This window comes from Oncorhynchus clarkii, chromosome 21, assembly GCF_045791955.1.
Source record: "Oncorhynchus clarkii lewisi isolate Uvic-CL-2024 chromosome 21, UVic_Ocla_1.0, whole genome shotgun sequence".
In the NCBI taxonomy this organism is placed as follows: domain Eukaryota; kingdom Metazoa; phylum Chordata; class Actinopteri; order Salmoniformes; family Salmonidae; genus Oncorhynchus; species Oncorhynchus clarkii.
The window spans coordinates 16,821,379-16,838,450 of NC_092167.1; the positions used below are offsets into that span (position 1 = coordinate 16,821,379).

Genomic DNA, 17,072 nt, shown 5'->3' on the forward strand with positions numbered 1-17,072 from the left:
CAAAATTAGAGTTTGCCATTCACAATAAGCATTACCAGATGTGAACCATGCCTCGAACAAAAGAGATCTCAGAAGACTAAGCTGGAAAGGGTTACAAAAGTATCTCTAAAAGCCTTGATGTTCATCAGTCCATGGTAAGACAAATAGTCTATCAATGGAGAAAGTTCAGCACTGTTGATACTCTCCCTAGAAGTGGCTGTCCTGCAAAGATGACTGCAAGAGCACAGCACTGAATGCTCAATGAGTTTAAGAATAATCCTAGAGTGTTAGCTAAAGACTTACAGGAATCTCTGGAACATGCTATCTCCGTTGACGAGTCTACGATACATAAAACACTAAACAAGAATGGTGTTCATTGGAGGACACCACGGAAGAAGCCACTGCTGTCTAAAAAAACATTGCTGCACATCTGAAGTTCGCAAAAGAGCACCTGGAAGTTCCACAGCGCTACTGGCAAAATATTCTGTGGACAGATGAAACTACAGTTGAGTTGTTTGGAAGGAACACACAAGACTATGTGTGTTTGGAGAAAAAAAGGTTCAGCACACCAACATCAAAACCTCATCACAACTGTAAAGTATGGTGGAGGAAGCATCATGCTTTGCTTTGCTGCCTCAGGGCCTGGACAGCTTGCTATCATCGCCGGAAAAATTAATACCCAAGTTTACAGTATCAAGACATTTTGCAGGAGAAGGCTATCTGTCCACCAGTTGAAGCTCAACAAACGTTGGTTGATGCAACATGACAACGACCCAAAACACAGAAGTAAATCAACAACAGAATGGCTTCAACAGAAAAAAAATATGCCTTCTGGAGTGTCCCAGTCAAGGTCCTGACCTCAACCCGATTAAGATGCTGTGGCATGACCTCAAGATAACTCTTCACACCAGACATCCCAAGAATATTGCTGAACTGAAACAGTTTTGTAAAGAGGAATGGTCCAAAATTCCTCCTGACCGTTGTGCAGGTCTGATCCGCAACTACAAAAAACATTTGACTGAGGTTATTGCTGCCAATGTAGGGTCAACCAGTTATTAAATCCAAGGGTTCACATACTTTTCCCACCCTACACTGTGAATATTTACACGGTGTGTTCAATAAAGACATGAAAACATATAATTGTTTGTGTGTTATTAGTTTAAGCAGACTGTTTGTCTATTGTTGTGACCTAGATGAAGATCAGATCAAATTTTATGACCAATTTATGCAGAAGTCCAGGTATTTCCAAAGGGTTCACATACTTTTTCTTGCCACTGTAAAAAGTTAGAACCAAGCCCCCATCCTCATCCACACCTCTGCAACTCCCCCATGTGGTTCACCAATTTACCGTAGGCATGCACCAGTGTCAGCACCAGCAACATAGCTCTGGGCTCCGTACACCCCCCCCTGCATCTGTTGCTTCCTGGACTGGACCACACTGCCATTTTCACCTGCCCCAACAAGTAATTACCTAGACAGTCCCTCTACCTGTTGACTATACTAAACCTAGGCTCTCCAATGTATTGTATAGGTAGTGTATGCCCCAACACTAGCTCTGTACACCACCCCCCTGGACATAGAAAGAACAAGAGCTGCACTGTCTCCTCCTCCCCACTGATGGATCAAGGTGCGACGAGCGAGAGACAGGTTAACATGCTGAACCAAACCAACCATTGGATCATGTAGAGAGAGCAGCATGTGGAGAGAAAGACAGCACTCATAAAATGTTTATGATTGTCTTTTCTATTAGTGAGCTAAGGAGACGGTTTGGTTGAGGGGGGGGGGGTGTCATGGAGTGGACATAGTATGTACACCAACACACACCGTGTTCCCAAGGTGCCTACACGGCAATAGCATCATAGGAGTCAACCATCTATTATTCAGGAGAAAAAGGGAGCAGAGAGGAACAGGCGCTAAATAAAGAGTAGTACCCTAGACACAGGTGTCTCTGAACTCTACAAACCTGAGAGAGAGACAGACAGACAGAGAGACTGACAGGGAGAGAGACAGACAGGGAGAGAGACAGACAGAGAGACAGACAGGGAGAGAGACAGGGAAAGAGATGGGAAGAGAGACAGGGATATGTCTCTGGAATATGGCACTGGAAGCTGATCAAAGAGAGCGTTATTGGATAGAATTGTACTGAAGTGGTGCTGTGTACCCACTCTGTCTACCTACTCTCTCCCTTTTCTCTCCTCTCGCCATCTCTTCCTCCTATCTCCTTCTCCAGTCAATCTGACACCATGCCTAAGATATTGTGATTATATGCCCTAACACAAAACCAGGTCTTTCTTAGAATCCACAAAATTCATTTTCACTAAAACAACCAGATCTGTCTTCTTGTTCTCAAGGGACCAAAGCTGAGGATAATCAGCTACAGATAGACCTTCAATGGGATGAAGTTCAACTCTATCTTCCCATCTTCCTCTTTCTCTTCCACAGTCCTCCCCCCTCCCCTCCTCTCTCTCTCGCTCTCTCTCCCCTCTTCTCCTCATCTCCTGCAGTGTGCACCAGCTCTGACAAAGCCTTGAGCCCCTGCCAGAAGAACCGGGAGGAGCCTTCCTGCTAAAAATACTGAGAGAAGAAACGGAGGGAGCTGCCACGAAGCCAAGTAGAGAGAGAGAGAGAGAGAAACGAGAGACCGTATCTTCATAAAGGGAGGGAGAGAGAGATAGAGGAAGGGACAGAAGAAAAAGGGAGGGAACCAGACAAAAGAAAAGACAGAAAGAAAGAAAGAAAGAGAGAGAAGACTGACTTTCAGACAAAGGAAGAGAGGAAAGAAAGGACGGTTGGAATGAGTGTGTTCACCTGGCCATATGACAGTGTTTCCCTACAGTGTGCTTTTGTACCGAGGTACATCAGATCGTAGAAAGCCTAATACTGAGGCCAATGCTGAGCTCTCACTGGAGCTAGGCTGCAGACACAAAGCAGCATGAGCTATACATTCATCCTCTCTGAGTGAGTGAGTGAGTGAGTGAGTGAGTGAGTGAGTGAGTGAGTGAGTGAGTGAGTGAGTGAGTGAGAGAGAGAGAGAGAGAGAGAGAGAGAGAGAGAGAGAGAGAGAGGAACAGGAGAAGAATACAGATTATAAATATTTATACGAACGAGCAGGAGTGAAAGACAACTACAGGAAAAGGAGAAAAAGAGAGAATGGGGTATAGATTGAAAAAGAGAGACTTCATAAGGCACACCGGGCGTGTTTGGCGTGTTTTTATCTTCCTAGCAGTCTCTCCCGCCAGTCGAGGCGCGGGCGAGCAGGTTTTCAGCTCGTGCTCCCCGTCGACTAGCCTTGAGGGGGGGGCTGAGCTGCCATCCCGTCTCCCCCTCCTCGAGCTTCATCCTTATCCCTCTTGCTCTCCACCGCCTCTCCTCCCATCGCAAAGGGACGCTGGAAATAGGAATCACTGCAGCACGCTGGCTGGATTTCTAAAGTTATGGTTCTTACAAGATCTCTTAGAGTTAACGTTGGGTTCATGTTTTATGAAGACAGTAACAGTGACGTGTGCCAACTATAATGTTACTGTTCTAAGTACTGAACATTAACTGTGTGGGTAGTTTCTTTTGCTCTTCTCTTGTTTCCTCTTTGTATTTATTTTTCATCAGGTATCCCTCCATCCATGACTTATTTTCTTTGAAGTTGAGTGAAAAACACAGTTTCTAATTTAATTTGTGGGTAAAAAATAGACATATTTTCACTGGAGGCACTGGATTTTGAGTAAGTTAAAACACTTGTTGAACTCTTCTCAATGTCCATTTCTCCTTTCACTACAACAGCAAGTCTGGGCTACAGTCAAATAGAACAGCTTTAATAGTCAATTTTATATCACATTTTTATAGGGTTATTAGGAGACTTTCAGACAAAAAATGTACTTCTAAACGAGGAAGAAAACATTTTCAAATAGGATCTGTCACATTTTAAAATAAATTGTGTACCATATCAAAAAACAAACATCTGTAGAATTGAAGAAATAAGAAATAGAGTACAAAACGTTGATTTGGTGTGATGCTTAATGTGATTGGTCAGTCTTACCTAGCCAATCATTGAACTTCTTGACCTCAGAGGGCAGGCCCAGCTCTGTGAAGTCTCCAGCATGGATGAACACGTCTCCATAGGGCATCTGAATGGCGTCCGTACGGGAGTGGGTGTCTGAGATACACACAAAACGGGTGTAACCTGGTGGCTTGGGAGTGTCGTGGGGCAGGGGGTCCACCCTAAAGTCGAGAGAGAACGAAGGAGAGAGAGAGAGAAAAGAGAGAATGGAGAAAAGCGTGAGAAAGACAGATAAACAATGGGAAGTCTCAAAGTGAAGAAGCAGAGTTGCAGTGTTAATGTAGTCTGGATCATTATCCATCACCATCCCTTATAGAAAGTCAAAAAGAGAGAAAAAAAAGAGAGAAATGAAGAGAGGGAAAAAACGGAGAAGTCGGCCACAACAAAGCCGAAGGAAAAGAAAGAAAAGCACAGACAGAGAGAGTCCTGTGGGAGTTTCTGTGAGTGTGCAGCAGCCCCAGAGAGTCTCCAGAGGGAGAAGGGAGCTGGTGAATAACAGTGGCCCACTTTAGTGAGCTCTCCTCCAGGTATACAGCAAGCCCTCAACACTCCACCATCACACAGAGACCGAAAGAAGGACAGAGAGACAGAGAGAAATGGAATGAGAGAGCAAATAACAGCATGCAGAGAGGATGGGTCTCAAAGAAAAATAAAGAGGGAGAAAGGGGAGAGACAGGAATAGAGGAGGGCTTGGGAACGGAGATAGACAGAGACCAGGTGTCTGAACATATGTAGTGTGTATCTGTATGCCAGCTTATGTGTATGCCTATGTATATCCGCAGGGGTGTGCTTCTGCCTGCCTGCCTGCCTGCATGCATGTGTTCTATTTACATGTGTACGTGCGGGGGCTGGAAGCGTCCCTGGTTGATGTTGTAGAAGGTGAAGGCCTGGGTGGGGTTGGTGCTGTATTCATCCACCTCCACGGCCACCCTGCCTGCTGCCCGCTGGGCCTGGGACTGCTGCTGCCGCCGTGCAGCCATGATCTCTGACAGGGTGAAGGCCATGCTTCTGGAGCCTGGGCCTGGGCCGCTACTGGGCTGGGGAAGTGGTGGGTTGGGCTGGGGCTGACCCACTCTGGGCTGGCCTGGGGTAGACGTGGTCTGGCCTGGGCTGGAGGTGGCCTGGTCCTGGCACACACAGTAGTTAGGACTGGGAGTGAGGCCTGCTGGAGCGGTCAGGGTTGCGGATTGGCTCACCAGAGAGAGGCCCTCTGTCACAGCTTGGCCCACCTTGGAGAAACTATGCTGGGTTGCTGAGCGAGCATGTCCCCCCTCCAACTCCGGCTCAGTGTCCCCCTACTCCTGCACACACAGAGAACAGAACCACTGAGTGGAAATACAACGCCAATCTGGAATGCGCAGTTAAGACTGTAAATAAATCACTATCCACCAAAGCAACATAACCCAACCCCTAAGAGCATCTAAGGCTTTTACACTGTCAAGCAGATATCACATTTACTACTGCCTTTAAATTACAGCTCTGCTTCTGGGATTCTAGTAGGATTTCATACGGATCCTGTAAGATGGTGAGGGAGGGATGTAAGGAAGGAGGGTGATCATTTGGGGATGAGTTTTGGAGCTGGATTTATCCTGGATTGTGCTGCTATATCAGTGTGCCATGTCATTCATGTGAAAACGGCCACACACACCATTTCCTAATTATACACACTTAACACCATGACTCACACAGGCATACTCTTGTGTGTGTCCATACGTATATATATACATATATATATGTATGTATGCATGTATGTATGTATGTATGTATGTATGTATTTATGTATGTACAGTATGTGTGTGTGTGTGTGTGTGAGAGAGAGAGAGAGAGAGAGAGAGAGAGAGAGAGAGTGAGAGAGTGTGGCAGTGCCAGAAGTCCTCACACTGAGTGAATGAGAGCAGAAGGGTGCATTGGCAGATGCTGAGAGCATGGTACACAGTGAGAATAGAAGAGGATTACACTGGGACTAGGAACAAAGGGACAGGGCCGTATTAACATGAACAGGACCTTGTCTGCAGGAAGAATGATGAAGAAAGATGTAGCAGAGAACATGGTGAAGAGGGACGGTTTGATAAATGAATAGGCGTGAGGCGGAATTGATTGATGCACACTCTTCTTCGGCACAGACGACACACTCAGATTTAACGACTGTGAGAAGCAGTCCCATAAAATTGTGTGACAATGTTCCTTCGTTTCACTGGTAGGCTATTCCACGCCCTGGTACGAACACACACCATTAGTCATGTATGTTGGTTAGATTCTTTATGCTGTGTAAAAATGGACTGTGTATGTGCGTGTGTGTCGTTTGATTCCTACAAGGCTATAGCATACAGCACTGAGTGTGCACGTCTGGCTCACTTTGAACTTGACAAGGCATTGGCAGAATTCACCCGTGTCCCATGTTAACAAAGTGAGAGAGGGGCACATGCATTAAAGGAGAACCACTCTGTCAAATGAAGAGAACAAACATTACAAAATCTACATTTGGCAAAGTAATTCACATCTGATTAATAAGACAATTAAGTAATTCCAAGTAATCTCGCATAAACAAGTTGATTTGAGGCGTTTATATGAAGGTTTAGTTTCTTGTTTTCACAACAATCGTCATTAATTTGAATTATGTCCAATTATCTCACTAAATCTTACTAAACTAAATTACAAACAAATCAATGAAATCAGATATATTGTCAAGCCTTTATTCTTGGGTGTTAGCCTACTCCAGAAGGCTATTTTGTGTAGTTTAGAAGAGCATAGTCACCAAAACACAAAGGCATGGAGATTAAATAGTTGTCTTTGTATTTCTAAATGTGAATAATATAAACTTAAAAATGTATATTCGTAAGACATTGCTTTTTTGGGTGTTAGAATTCAATTTAGTTGTAGTTAGGACCCCAAGTAAACTCTCATCAACCGCTTGAGGGGTTGTTGGCAGAGCTGTTCTGAAACTTGATTATGGCATTGACCAGATAAATATAGGCTATGCAGCATACTGTGGTTCTGCTATTTGGATCTAGCATCAAACAGAGAGAAATGTGATACATTGCATTCACAAATGATTCATACCCTTTGACTTATTCCACATTTTGTTGTGTTACAGCCTGAATTCAAATACCCCATAATCACAAAGTGAAAATATGTTTTTAGAAATGTTTCCACATTTATTGAAAATGAAATACAGAACTATCAGAAATATTTACATAAGTATTCACACCCCTGAGTCAATACTTTGTTGAAGCCACTTTGGCAGTGATTACAGCTGTGAGTCTTTCTGAGTAAGTCTCGAAGAGCTTTCCACACCTGGATTGTGCAACATTTGCCCATTATTATTTTCAAAATTCTTCAAGCTCTGTCAAATAGGTTGTTGATCATTGCTAGACAACCATTTTCAGGACTTGCCATAGATTTTCATGTAGATTTAAGTCAAAACTGTAACTCGGCAACTCAGGAACATTCACTGTCTTCTTGATAAGCTCCATTACGTTTATTTTTTATCCTGAAAAAACTCCTGTCCTTAACGATTACAATCATACTCATAAGATGATGCTGCCACCACTACGCTTGAAAATATGGAGAGTGGTACTCAGTAATGTGTTGTATTTGGATTTTCTCCAAACATAACACGTTGTATTCATACAAAAAGGTAATTGCTTTGCCACATTTTTTTATTGCCATGTTGCAAACAGGATGCATGTTTTGGAATATGTTTATTCTGTACAGGCTTCCGTCTTTTCACTCTGTCAATTAGGTTAGTATTGTGGAGTAACTACAATGTTGTTGAGCCATCCTGAGTTTTCTCCTATCACAGCCATTCAACTCTGTAACTGTTTTAAAGTCACCATTGGCCTCATAGTAGAAATCCCGGAGCAGTTTCCTTCCTCTCCGGTAACTGAGTTTGTTAGGAAGGATGCCTGTATCTTTGTTGTGACTGGGTGTATTGATACACCATCCAAAGTGTAATTAATAACTTCACCATTCTCAAAGGTATATATGCAATGTCTTGTTTTACCCATCTACTGATAGGTGCCCATCTTTGAGAGGCATTGGAAAACCTCTCTGTTTTTTGTGGTTGAATCTGTGTTTGAAATTCACTACTCTACTGAGGGACCTCACATATTATTGTATGTGTGGAATACAGAGATGAGGTAGTCATTCAACAATATTATGTGACTTGTTAAGATAATTTACTCCTAAATGGATTTAGGCTTGCCATAACAAAGAGGTTGAATGCTTATTGACTTAAGAGGTTTCAGCTTTTCATTTTTTATTAATTTGTAAAAACATAATTCCACGTTGACATTATGGGGTATTGTGTGTAGGCCCAGTGCCAACAAAATCTATATTTAATCAATTTTAAACTCAGGTTGTAACGCAACAAAATGTGGAAAAAGTCAAGGGGTGTGAATACTTCCTGAAGGCACTGTACATCATGAAAACATTCCGGTGGTCAAGCTAACAGAGAGTGGTATTGTCCAAAATCACCATCTTGGACTAGATTTACTAGACTTTAGGCTACGTGAAGTAAAAAATAAAAATAAAAAAAAAAACATTTCCGATATAAAAAAATACACGTTAGAATAGAATCGAAATCAAGAATCTCTATTTCGGATTGTCATCATACTAATCCTGTAGCCTGCTATGCAAAACATAGGAAACACAAATTTGCATGCAAGCAGCCACCGCGGCATATAACCTACCTGCGTTCGCCCGGTCTCCCGGTCCGATGAGCTGAGCCTGTCAGGTTAGGGATGAACCAGTGAAGTCCCGTGGGTCTGATAGAGGAGCGGACAGCGGAGAGGGAGCAGCTAGCGAGTTGCGCTGGTCTGTTTGAAAGTGCAGCGCGTGGTGCACCTGGTTTGCGCTTTGGCTCTCGTGGAAACACTTCATCTCCCGCCTCTTGTGCTGAATGTGCTCGAGCTCTGTGTCTTCCCGCCTCTCCCTGATATGTTCTGGAGCCTTCTGTTGGATGAACAGCTCAATGAAAATGTGCAAAGGGGAGGAGGTCTGAGCACGAATCAATTCATGTCTGACAGACAGTTTGAGCTGTACAATATCAGAGATTCGTCTCTGTTTTTCTATCATGTCCATCTATCACAGATGCAGAATTAAACTGCATTTCATTAAGATCAATGTAGAACCAACGATTACATACATTTTACTTTATATTCTCACATTTGGCCTAGTTTCATCCTTACCATAGCCCTGTGTTTCTCTAACCTCTTCTGGATTAGTTTACCCCAAACCAGTCCCACTAATTTTTATGTATTGTAGTACAAGCACACCCGGTCAACTAATCATTAGGCTATTTGAATCGGTTGTACTAGTTCTGGAATACATCAAATACATTGACTGAAAATAATGCAAGATGTCATGATGGATGTCTGCAACCCAACTGACCTTGGCTTCAGGGGAACTTGTATTTATTTTCAACAGATTACAGTTGCAAAACAATGATATGTATTCTCCTTAACCTACATTGACCGTTTTACAAATAGGAATGGCTCCAAAAGTACACCTACAATTTATAAGAATTATCATGTTGCAAATGTGGACATAGAATAGTTATTGAGTAGGCATAGCTGATGTCTTTATAATTTGTGTAAATGCGACACCGTCTGGTTAAACATATGTTGCCTTTGGAGACTAGGGCCTATTACTGAACTCAACTACTCTTGAAAACATTATTTAAAATAAGAAGCTGAAGTCAATGAACAACAAACTAGATGTCCTCAATCTAAACTCTGACTTTAATTATTTCATACACAATGAACATAAAAAATGGATGCCGGTGCTGAAAAATAAATATTGTAAGAAAAGAGGAGAGGAATGAAGATAAGACCTAATCTACACATTTACCACTCTCATTTGCCTGGAGATTCTCAGCATTGATAAAGTCCTGTAAAGTTCAAAAGAAATGACCAGATTTGGCTGTCAGATTCATTTAATGCTGCAGCTAATGTAAGAAACCAAAATGCTAACTTGGCTGTGATGTGAATTCAGCCAGACTTCTTACACAGCCTCCAATAGGTTCTTCCAATAGATGCAGATTTATAGAATAAAGGTGCAGAGTAGGATAATTGAATACTGCATTTATGTGCTCAAGACCAAAGTAAAAATAAAATAAATATCTTACAAGAAAATGAACTTTGACTCAGTGTCAATTTGCACTTTGGGTTGTGTGTTGTCTATATCCTCAGAACCGTTATCCTCATTTTGAAATAAGGGCAATATAGGCACTGTCAGCTACATATTTCAGTGTGTGTAAGGTGCCCTGCAGTCGCCCATGGAGACAAAAGATGCTAGATAATATAGAAAAGGGCAAAGTAAAGTGTAACAAGTAACATTTAAACAAGGGAAGATCACAGAGCATGGTGGAGTTGTTCTTCTGCTACTGTTTTATTTGAATTTGTTCTTTACTGGATTTTCATGGACCAAACAATGGCAAAACACTGTGATACAGTTTCTCTCTTTGGGTACAACCGACTAACACAAACGTAAAAATTATCCCTCTATAAAATGGACTAAAGTACCTACATACAGTATCTCTCTTTCTCCACCTCAATCTCACAAGCTACTCACACACGGACACACGCTGTCTCATACTATCACACACATACACAGAACATGCACTCTTTCTGTATCACACTGTCTCACGCACGCACACACACACACACACACACACACAATAGAATACATTCTCCGGAAAAGTCAGTCATACATGGTTTTGCATTTCATACCGATTTTCATCATCATCATCAAACACACTAAACGCCCAAAACATCCCTCAACAGGAAGTGGGCGCACCGTACCAACATTAGCTACACCTCTGCAGGCGGCAACCATTTTGAATGGACTGAGTGGACAAACACCTTGGTTGCATCTGAAAACATTATTATTAGCTGTCAAATCCATGCTTCCTCCACCCTTGTTAGCTCAAATCCACTCAAAGCTCATTGGAGGAGAGGTTGCAAGGTCCCTCCCCCGGACCACCTCCCCCAAGGGAGCTTTGATTTGAAGACCAGTAACATTTTCTGACACAACCCTACATGGGCCAAGTTATCATTCTGATTTGAGAGATTTTTGCAATGTCCTTGTGTAGAAATTCTGTCAAACAGAACACTGACACCTCATCAGAAGAAACTGCTCTACACACAACAGTGGGGGTCACAATTAGACTGGGCTGAACAGGTCCTGGATCAGTGCTAGGGCATAATGCAGAATTTATGAATGAGTGACTATATCTGTTCCCATATCAGTGGCCTTCAGTATATGGCCTCTAGGTAAGAAGATACAAGCCAGATAATTATGCTTATCATTCTTGTGCCCAGCACAAAGAATTTAAGTTGTTTATAACCGTGTAGTAGTGGAGTATTAGCAGTTTAATAGGTGTGTAATAGATGTACTGTTTATAAACTGGGTGGCTCGAGCCCTGAATGCTGATTGGCTGACAGCCGTGGTATTTCAGACATTATAAACTGGGTGGTTCGAGCCCTGAATGCTGATTGGCTGACAGGTATATCAGACCGTATGCCACGGGTATGACAAAACATGTATTTCTACTGCTGTAATTACATTGGTAACCAGTTTATAATGGCAATAAGGCACCTCGGGGGTTTGTGGTATATGGCCAATATACCACTGTTAAGGGCTGTGTCCAGTCACTCTGCGTTGCGTCGTGCAGAGAACAGCCCTTAGCCGTGGTGTATTGGCCACATACCACACCCCCTCGGGCCTTATTGAACGATGAAAGTAATATTTTGTCAGAACGTTTTACTACTTGAGGTCAGTTTGGGCTCTTTCTGGGTTATGGTTACAGTTGCAAGTGCTATGTACATACAGATACTCTCATAGACATCACAATACTTTCAAACAGACCTCTGTCCCTCTGCTACTACATTCACCTCCAAATCAACAGTCTCGTCATCATACAATACATATTTGCTCCACTTGCATTGTGCAGAAATATAAACAAACTAACAGATGTGTTATAGATATTAAATCAACAGTCTAGGTTGATGACTTACAGAAACTGGGAGAAGTCCAAATAGGACAGATTGAGAGTGGACACTCGTAAAAAGCAGGTGGTTTTGAGTGTGCACTTAGTGCCATCATTAAAGAAGCTTTACACAAAACACCCCTTTCCTCTGGCAGCTAGTCAGGAAGGTCTTAAAGGGATGAGGCAGAGTTAGGAGATGGGAGCACACACACAACTAAAATAGTAGTGGGTCGTTCAGGACATTTCCCTTTAAATGATTACTTACTGGCAATACTGCTTTTCAGGCCAAATGGGTGGATTTGACAGTGTCTGTCTAAAGATATTGAATGCTGGGGTTTTTTGTTGTGAGAACAAAAGGGGACATATTTTTGTCTCTCTCTTTTGCTACAACCAAGGTGAAACATTTCTATACAACACAAAACATAAGGAATAATGTAACTTAGATTTTTTTCTACAGTTCACAATATAAAAATTCAAGTGCAATTAAAGTTCCAAATATGAGTTACATCACATACATTTCTCTCTATAGCAACGTCTGTTACTTGCAGGTAGTTTTTTTCATCTTGTTATATATCTTTCAAAATAAAATTAAAAAGCGACTTTTTTGAAAATCAAACTTATTCGTTCACTGTACTCATTCTGAGGTGGAATGGTCTTGGATGCTGAAATTAGAAATGTCTTTCGAAACGATTTCCCATGTGAAAATGTGGATGTAAAATATGATTTAAGTGCACCAATCGTTTTTTTTGGGGTGCACGCCAGGGGCCTTTCAAAATAACAAAATAAAGATACATCAATGTACCTGCGTGTGACGTCACTCTCGCACACCATCTACGTGCACATACGTATGCTCACACAAACACAAATATACATACGTACATACATACACATACATTTTACTTGTAGCCAACATGTCTGTATACGTACATATATATCAAACATCCATGTTGTGGGCTTCTGCAAGTTCTAACACATATAAATATAACCAAAACAACAACAACAACACAAAAACAAACCAAACAGAAACAGAAGTACAGGGGGAAAGATGAAAATGAGGACTGCAGACAAAAAGAGGGAGACGGTTCTCTGTTCCTGTGCAGGGAATGCTGGGATAGCGAGCACGAGGAACTCCTGGTAGGGTTGGGGGTGTAAGAGAAGTATATTGGTGTAGAAGAAGTGTTTCAGAGTAGAGGGGGTGTAGAAGAGAGGGATAGATTGGCGGGTTGGGTTGTAGGAGAGATGTAGGGGTATAGACGTGGGGGAGTAGAAGACATATGAGGATGTTGACAGGGGTAAGGACGTAGGTGAAGAGGAGGGAGGAGTAGATGGTGGAAAGGGGACGTTGGATAAGCATAAGGGGTAAGCGTCTGGGTAACAAACAGGGGGCGTGGCAGTTTATTTGTACGGCCGTAGGAACCGTGTGACTTTGGAGCGCAGCAGCTTGATGAACGAGCGGGGGAACATGTCTTTGGACTCCTGTGCCGTGTACCTGAAGTAGTTCTGGGGGTGAGCCAGAACATCAAACAGGGCTTTGATCAGTTTTTTATCCTGCAGGGAGGAGAGGGGGAGGGAGAGACAGAGAGACAGACGGAGGGTGTTATCAGTGAAGATTTTTATTTGACCTTTATTTAACTAGACAAGTTAGTTAAGAACAAATTCTTATTTACAATGATGGCCTACCGGGGAAGAGTGGGTTAACTTCCTAGTTCAGGGGCAGAACGGCAGATTTTTACCTTGCCAGCTCGGGTTACTGGCCCAACACTCTAACCACTAGGCTACCCGATACGCCCCGAGATAATATACTGTACACTGTATAGTAGTATCTATTAATTACAAAATATAATACACAGTAATTGGACATAATGGAGAGTTGCTTACTTTCAGTATCTCTTGGTGATTCTCTGATGCGTAGAGTCTGCCGTCCCGGACAATGTCCTCTATCAGCTGCTGGTAGTCCTCTACAAAACAAGAGACAGGATGAAAAACATTGTTACAGCATTCAGCTGGCTGCCGCCTGCCGCCTTTTCACTCAAAGTGTACTAATATTCCACCATCAAACACACCGTGTCACGCTGTACATTATAGTTGACTGAATAAGGCATGTGTGAATGTTAGGGAGTCTGAGCAGCTTAGAAGTGTAGAAGCTACAGCAGACTGACCATCATAGGTGACATAAGGGACTTGGAAGCCCTTGCCGCTGTTGCCCTCATTGGACTTGAATTGGATCCAGAGCTTGCGTGAGCGGGAGGTGAAGGCGATTGGTCGCTCGTACGTCTGACACGTCTCATAGGTGGTGATGGAGGTGGGCAGGGCTAAGGGAAGAAGAGGAAGGGGCTAAATGTAATTGGCAGACAGATGGACCAACCAAGAGTTTGGAATCAGCTGAAATAATACTTGATGAATATTAAAATAGCAAGATAGACTAACTATCGAATTGGCTGGCTAGCTGAGGAAATTAAATATCGCGCTGTCTGATTGGCTGGCACAGTAACGATGACTTCCTGGTTGTGCGTACCACTCTTCCTCATGACGAGCACGTCTCCACACTCGTCTTCGATGGGGAGGAAGATCTCAGGCACCACGATGAGGATGCGTCTCTTGTGAGGGGGGTTGATGGTCCAGATACAGTCTACATTGGACGGGTAGTCCCCGGGGTAGTTAGGAGACTCAATAAAACCTGTAAAGTCCCCCAGCTCACCGCCACACACCTGGTCTGAGACAGGGAGAAGAGACTTGGATGAGTCAGGGTGCACTGGAGACCATGGCTTTGAATTGAACTAATTTAGCAGCAAGGAACACGTTTATATCTTAGAGCAGTGGTTCCCAAACTGTGGGGTGAGGTCCAGATCAAGCCCATGTCAGCTTCTGTTTTTATATTTAGGTTTTTTAGTCCATAGATATTGTTGTAATTTTTTTTGTCACTCAAATATCACATGAATACATTAAACATGGCAAAATGTATAGGATTGCAGGAAATAAGCTTTAAACCTGCAAGAGAGGTGTGAACAGTTTGTCATCAACAGTGCCTGTGCCCATAGAAATAGACGTGGCACGTGCGCGGGATGTTCCCAAATGCTGGAAGGAAGACCCTGAGTGAAAAAGTTTGGGAATTCCTGGCTTAAGAGTACACAGAGGAAACTGAAATGTTTTAGCAGGTGTCACACCAAGACAACTTGTCATTTGTGGGCTATGGTCTAACGAGATGTCACGCTTAAATCAGTCCTCTAACCATGTGCAACAGTAAAATAATTCACTGCCCTAATGAACTAATGTGAGACTGGCCTTACTCTTGCAGTGAGAGACGTTGGTGGCTCCGTCAAAGTCGGTGGTGGTGTTGCCAGGGCAGGTGATGCAGTAGTTCTGTCCAAACTCTGACTGGTAGGTACCGGCTGGGCAGCGGATACAGCGGTGGTTACTGGAGTTGTAGTGGTGTCCAGGAGCACAGTGGACTACAGAGAGAAACACACACAGACACAAACATGAGAGTAATACACACATTCTCTCTCTCTCTCTCTCTATCTCTCTCTCTCTCTGTTACCTTTGGCCTCACAGTCCCTGAAGGCGACAGAGCCCTCGTACTTGGTCATGAGGCCACCTCCACAGGAGAAGCAGAGTACACGGCCAGGCTCCGGCTGGAAGGAGCCCAGGGGACAGGGGTTACAGGGACGGAACCCATCTGACGAATACTGACCAGCCGGACACTGGCCTGGGAGAGGTGGAGAGAGGAAGAGGTTTAACAAGTCTCTATAATGTACATCTCTTCAACTGACCTATAACGTTGGAAGTAGAACTCCAATGTCTAATGAGATGGAGTCAGTTCCGGAGTACCGCTGGTAAGGTTTTGAAATCCCTTCTGAATCAAAAGACAACGCCCAACGTGGGGCTCGCACCCACGACGCTGAGATTAAGAGTCTCATGCTCTACCGACTGAGCTAGCCAGGTTGATCGAGCCATAGACTCCTGGTCTTTGCTGCTATCTAGAGGACAACGTGGGAAATGCCTTGAAACAGGCCATGGTCTCCAAAAGAACTGGAGTGTTGTTTAACAACCACAGGGTGGAGCCAAACTACAGCAAACATAAGACTAGCACACACACACACGCACACACACACACACACACACACACACACACACACACACACATACACACCTCCGCACTGGGAGACGTTCTTGGCCCCAGCGATGCCCTGTCCCTCGGTGCTGGGGCAGGGTTCACAGGACAGCTGGCCCATTGTGTCCTGGTATGTACCAGGGGGACACACGACACACTGATCATGGTCTCCACTATAGTACGTCCCCACACCACAGCTCACTGAGACAGGGAGAGAGACGAGAGAGACATGTTTAGCATATCATGGTATGGTATATCCCACATACACCGCATCAAACTGCAGCTGTGATGTCTAGGCCAAAGTAAAGGAAACACCAACATGAAGTGTCTTAATAGGGCGTTGGGCCGCCACGAGCCAGAACTGCTTCAATGCACCTCGTCATAGATTCTACAAGTGTCTGGAACTCTGGGACTCTGTTGGATGTGACACCGTTCTTACATGAGAAATTCCATAATTTGGTGTTTTGTTGATGGTGGTGGAAAACGCTGTCTCAAGGCGCCGCTCCAGAATCTCTCTTAAGTGTTCAATGAAGGTGCATAAATATGGAGGAATTCAGGTATGACGTCATTCTTTTTGGCACTACCCACAGAGTTCTTAAACTACGGTGCGCGACATGGTTCAATGTGCCTGTAAATCAGCACAATCTACTTTTTTGGTTTTTCAAATTGCCGGCGTCTTGGCATGCGGTTTACATCGTTGTCATGCTCATTAAACCATTCAGTGACCACTCATCCCCTATGGGCAGGCCAATTGGGCCTGCCCAGCATTTTTATACATGACCTTAAGCATTGTTTAGGAATTGCTCAGGAACTGCACCTGCTTTCACTATACTTTGTATCCCTAATTTACTCAAGTGTTTTTCTTTATTTTGGCAGTTACCTGTATTTGGAAAAGTAAGCTACAACAACTCCATATCCCAGGATGCCTTGCACAGGATGCT

The 17,072-nt window shown here is 43.4% G+C and overlaps 2 protein-coding genes across 7 annotated transcripts in view; both read right to left on the bottom strand.

Moving 5' to 3' along the window:
- LOC139379338 (metallophosphoesterase domain-containing protein 1-like) overlaps nucleotides 1-5,197 on the bottom strand; it is a 31,823-nt gene extending 26,626 nt beyond the window's left edge. Inside the window, exons 1-2 of the mRNA XM_071122143.1 lie at nucleotides 4,862-5,197; nucleotides 4,010-4,191 (exon numbers count right to left, since the gene is read on the bottom strand). Of these exons, the coding sequence (XP_070978244.1) occupies nucleotides 4,010-4,191; nucleotides 4,862-5,034 (355 nt within the window). The 5' untranslated portion in view covers nucleotides 5,035-5,197. The remainder of the gene's footprint in view (nucleotides 1-4,009; nucleotides 4,192-4,861) is intronic.
- A 4,556-nt stretch (nucleotides 5,198-9,753) lies between these two features.
- LOC139378667 (signal peptide, CUB and EGF-like domain-containing protein 1) overlaps nucleotides 9,754-17,072 on the bottom strand; it is a 164,300-nt gene continuing 156,981 nt past the window's right edge. For 5 of the 6 annotated variants that reach the window (XM_071121057.1, XM_071121056.1, XM_071121054.1 and 2 more), the window contains 7 exons: nucleotides 16,171-16,332; nucleotides 15,559-15,726; nucleotides 15,308-15,469; nucleotides 14,536-14,733; nucleotides 14,180-14,332; nucleotides 13,899-13,978; nucleotides 9,948-13,568 (listed from right to left, as the gene is read on the bottom strand). In XM_071121057.1, coding sequence (XP_070977158.1) covers nucleotides 13,416-13,568; nucleotides 13,899-13,978; nucleotides 14,180-14,332; nucleotides 14,536-14,733; nucleotides 15,308-15,469; nucleotides 15,559-15,726; nucleotides 16,171-16,332 — 1,076 coding nt within the window. In that variant the 3' untranslated portion in view covers nucleotides 9,948-13,415. Of the gene's footprint in view, nucleotides 13,569-13,898; nucleotides 13,979-14,179; nucleotides 14,333-14,535; nucleotides 14,734-15,307; nucleotides 15,470-15,558; nucleotides 15,727-16,170; nucleotides 16,333-17,072 lie in introns of all 6 variants that reach the window. The other variant, XM_071121055.1, reaches the window with a different exon arrangement.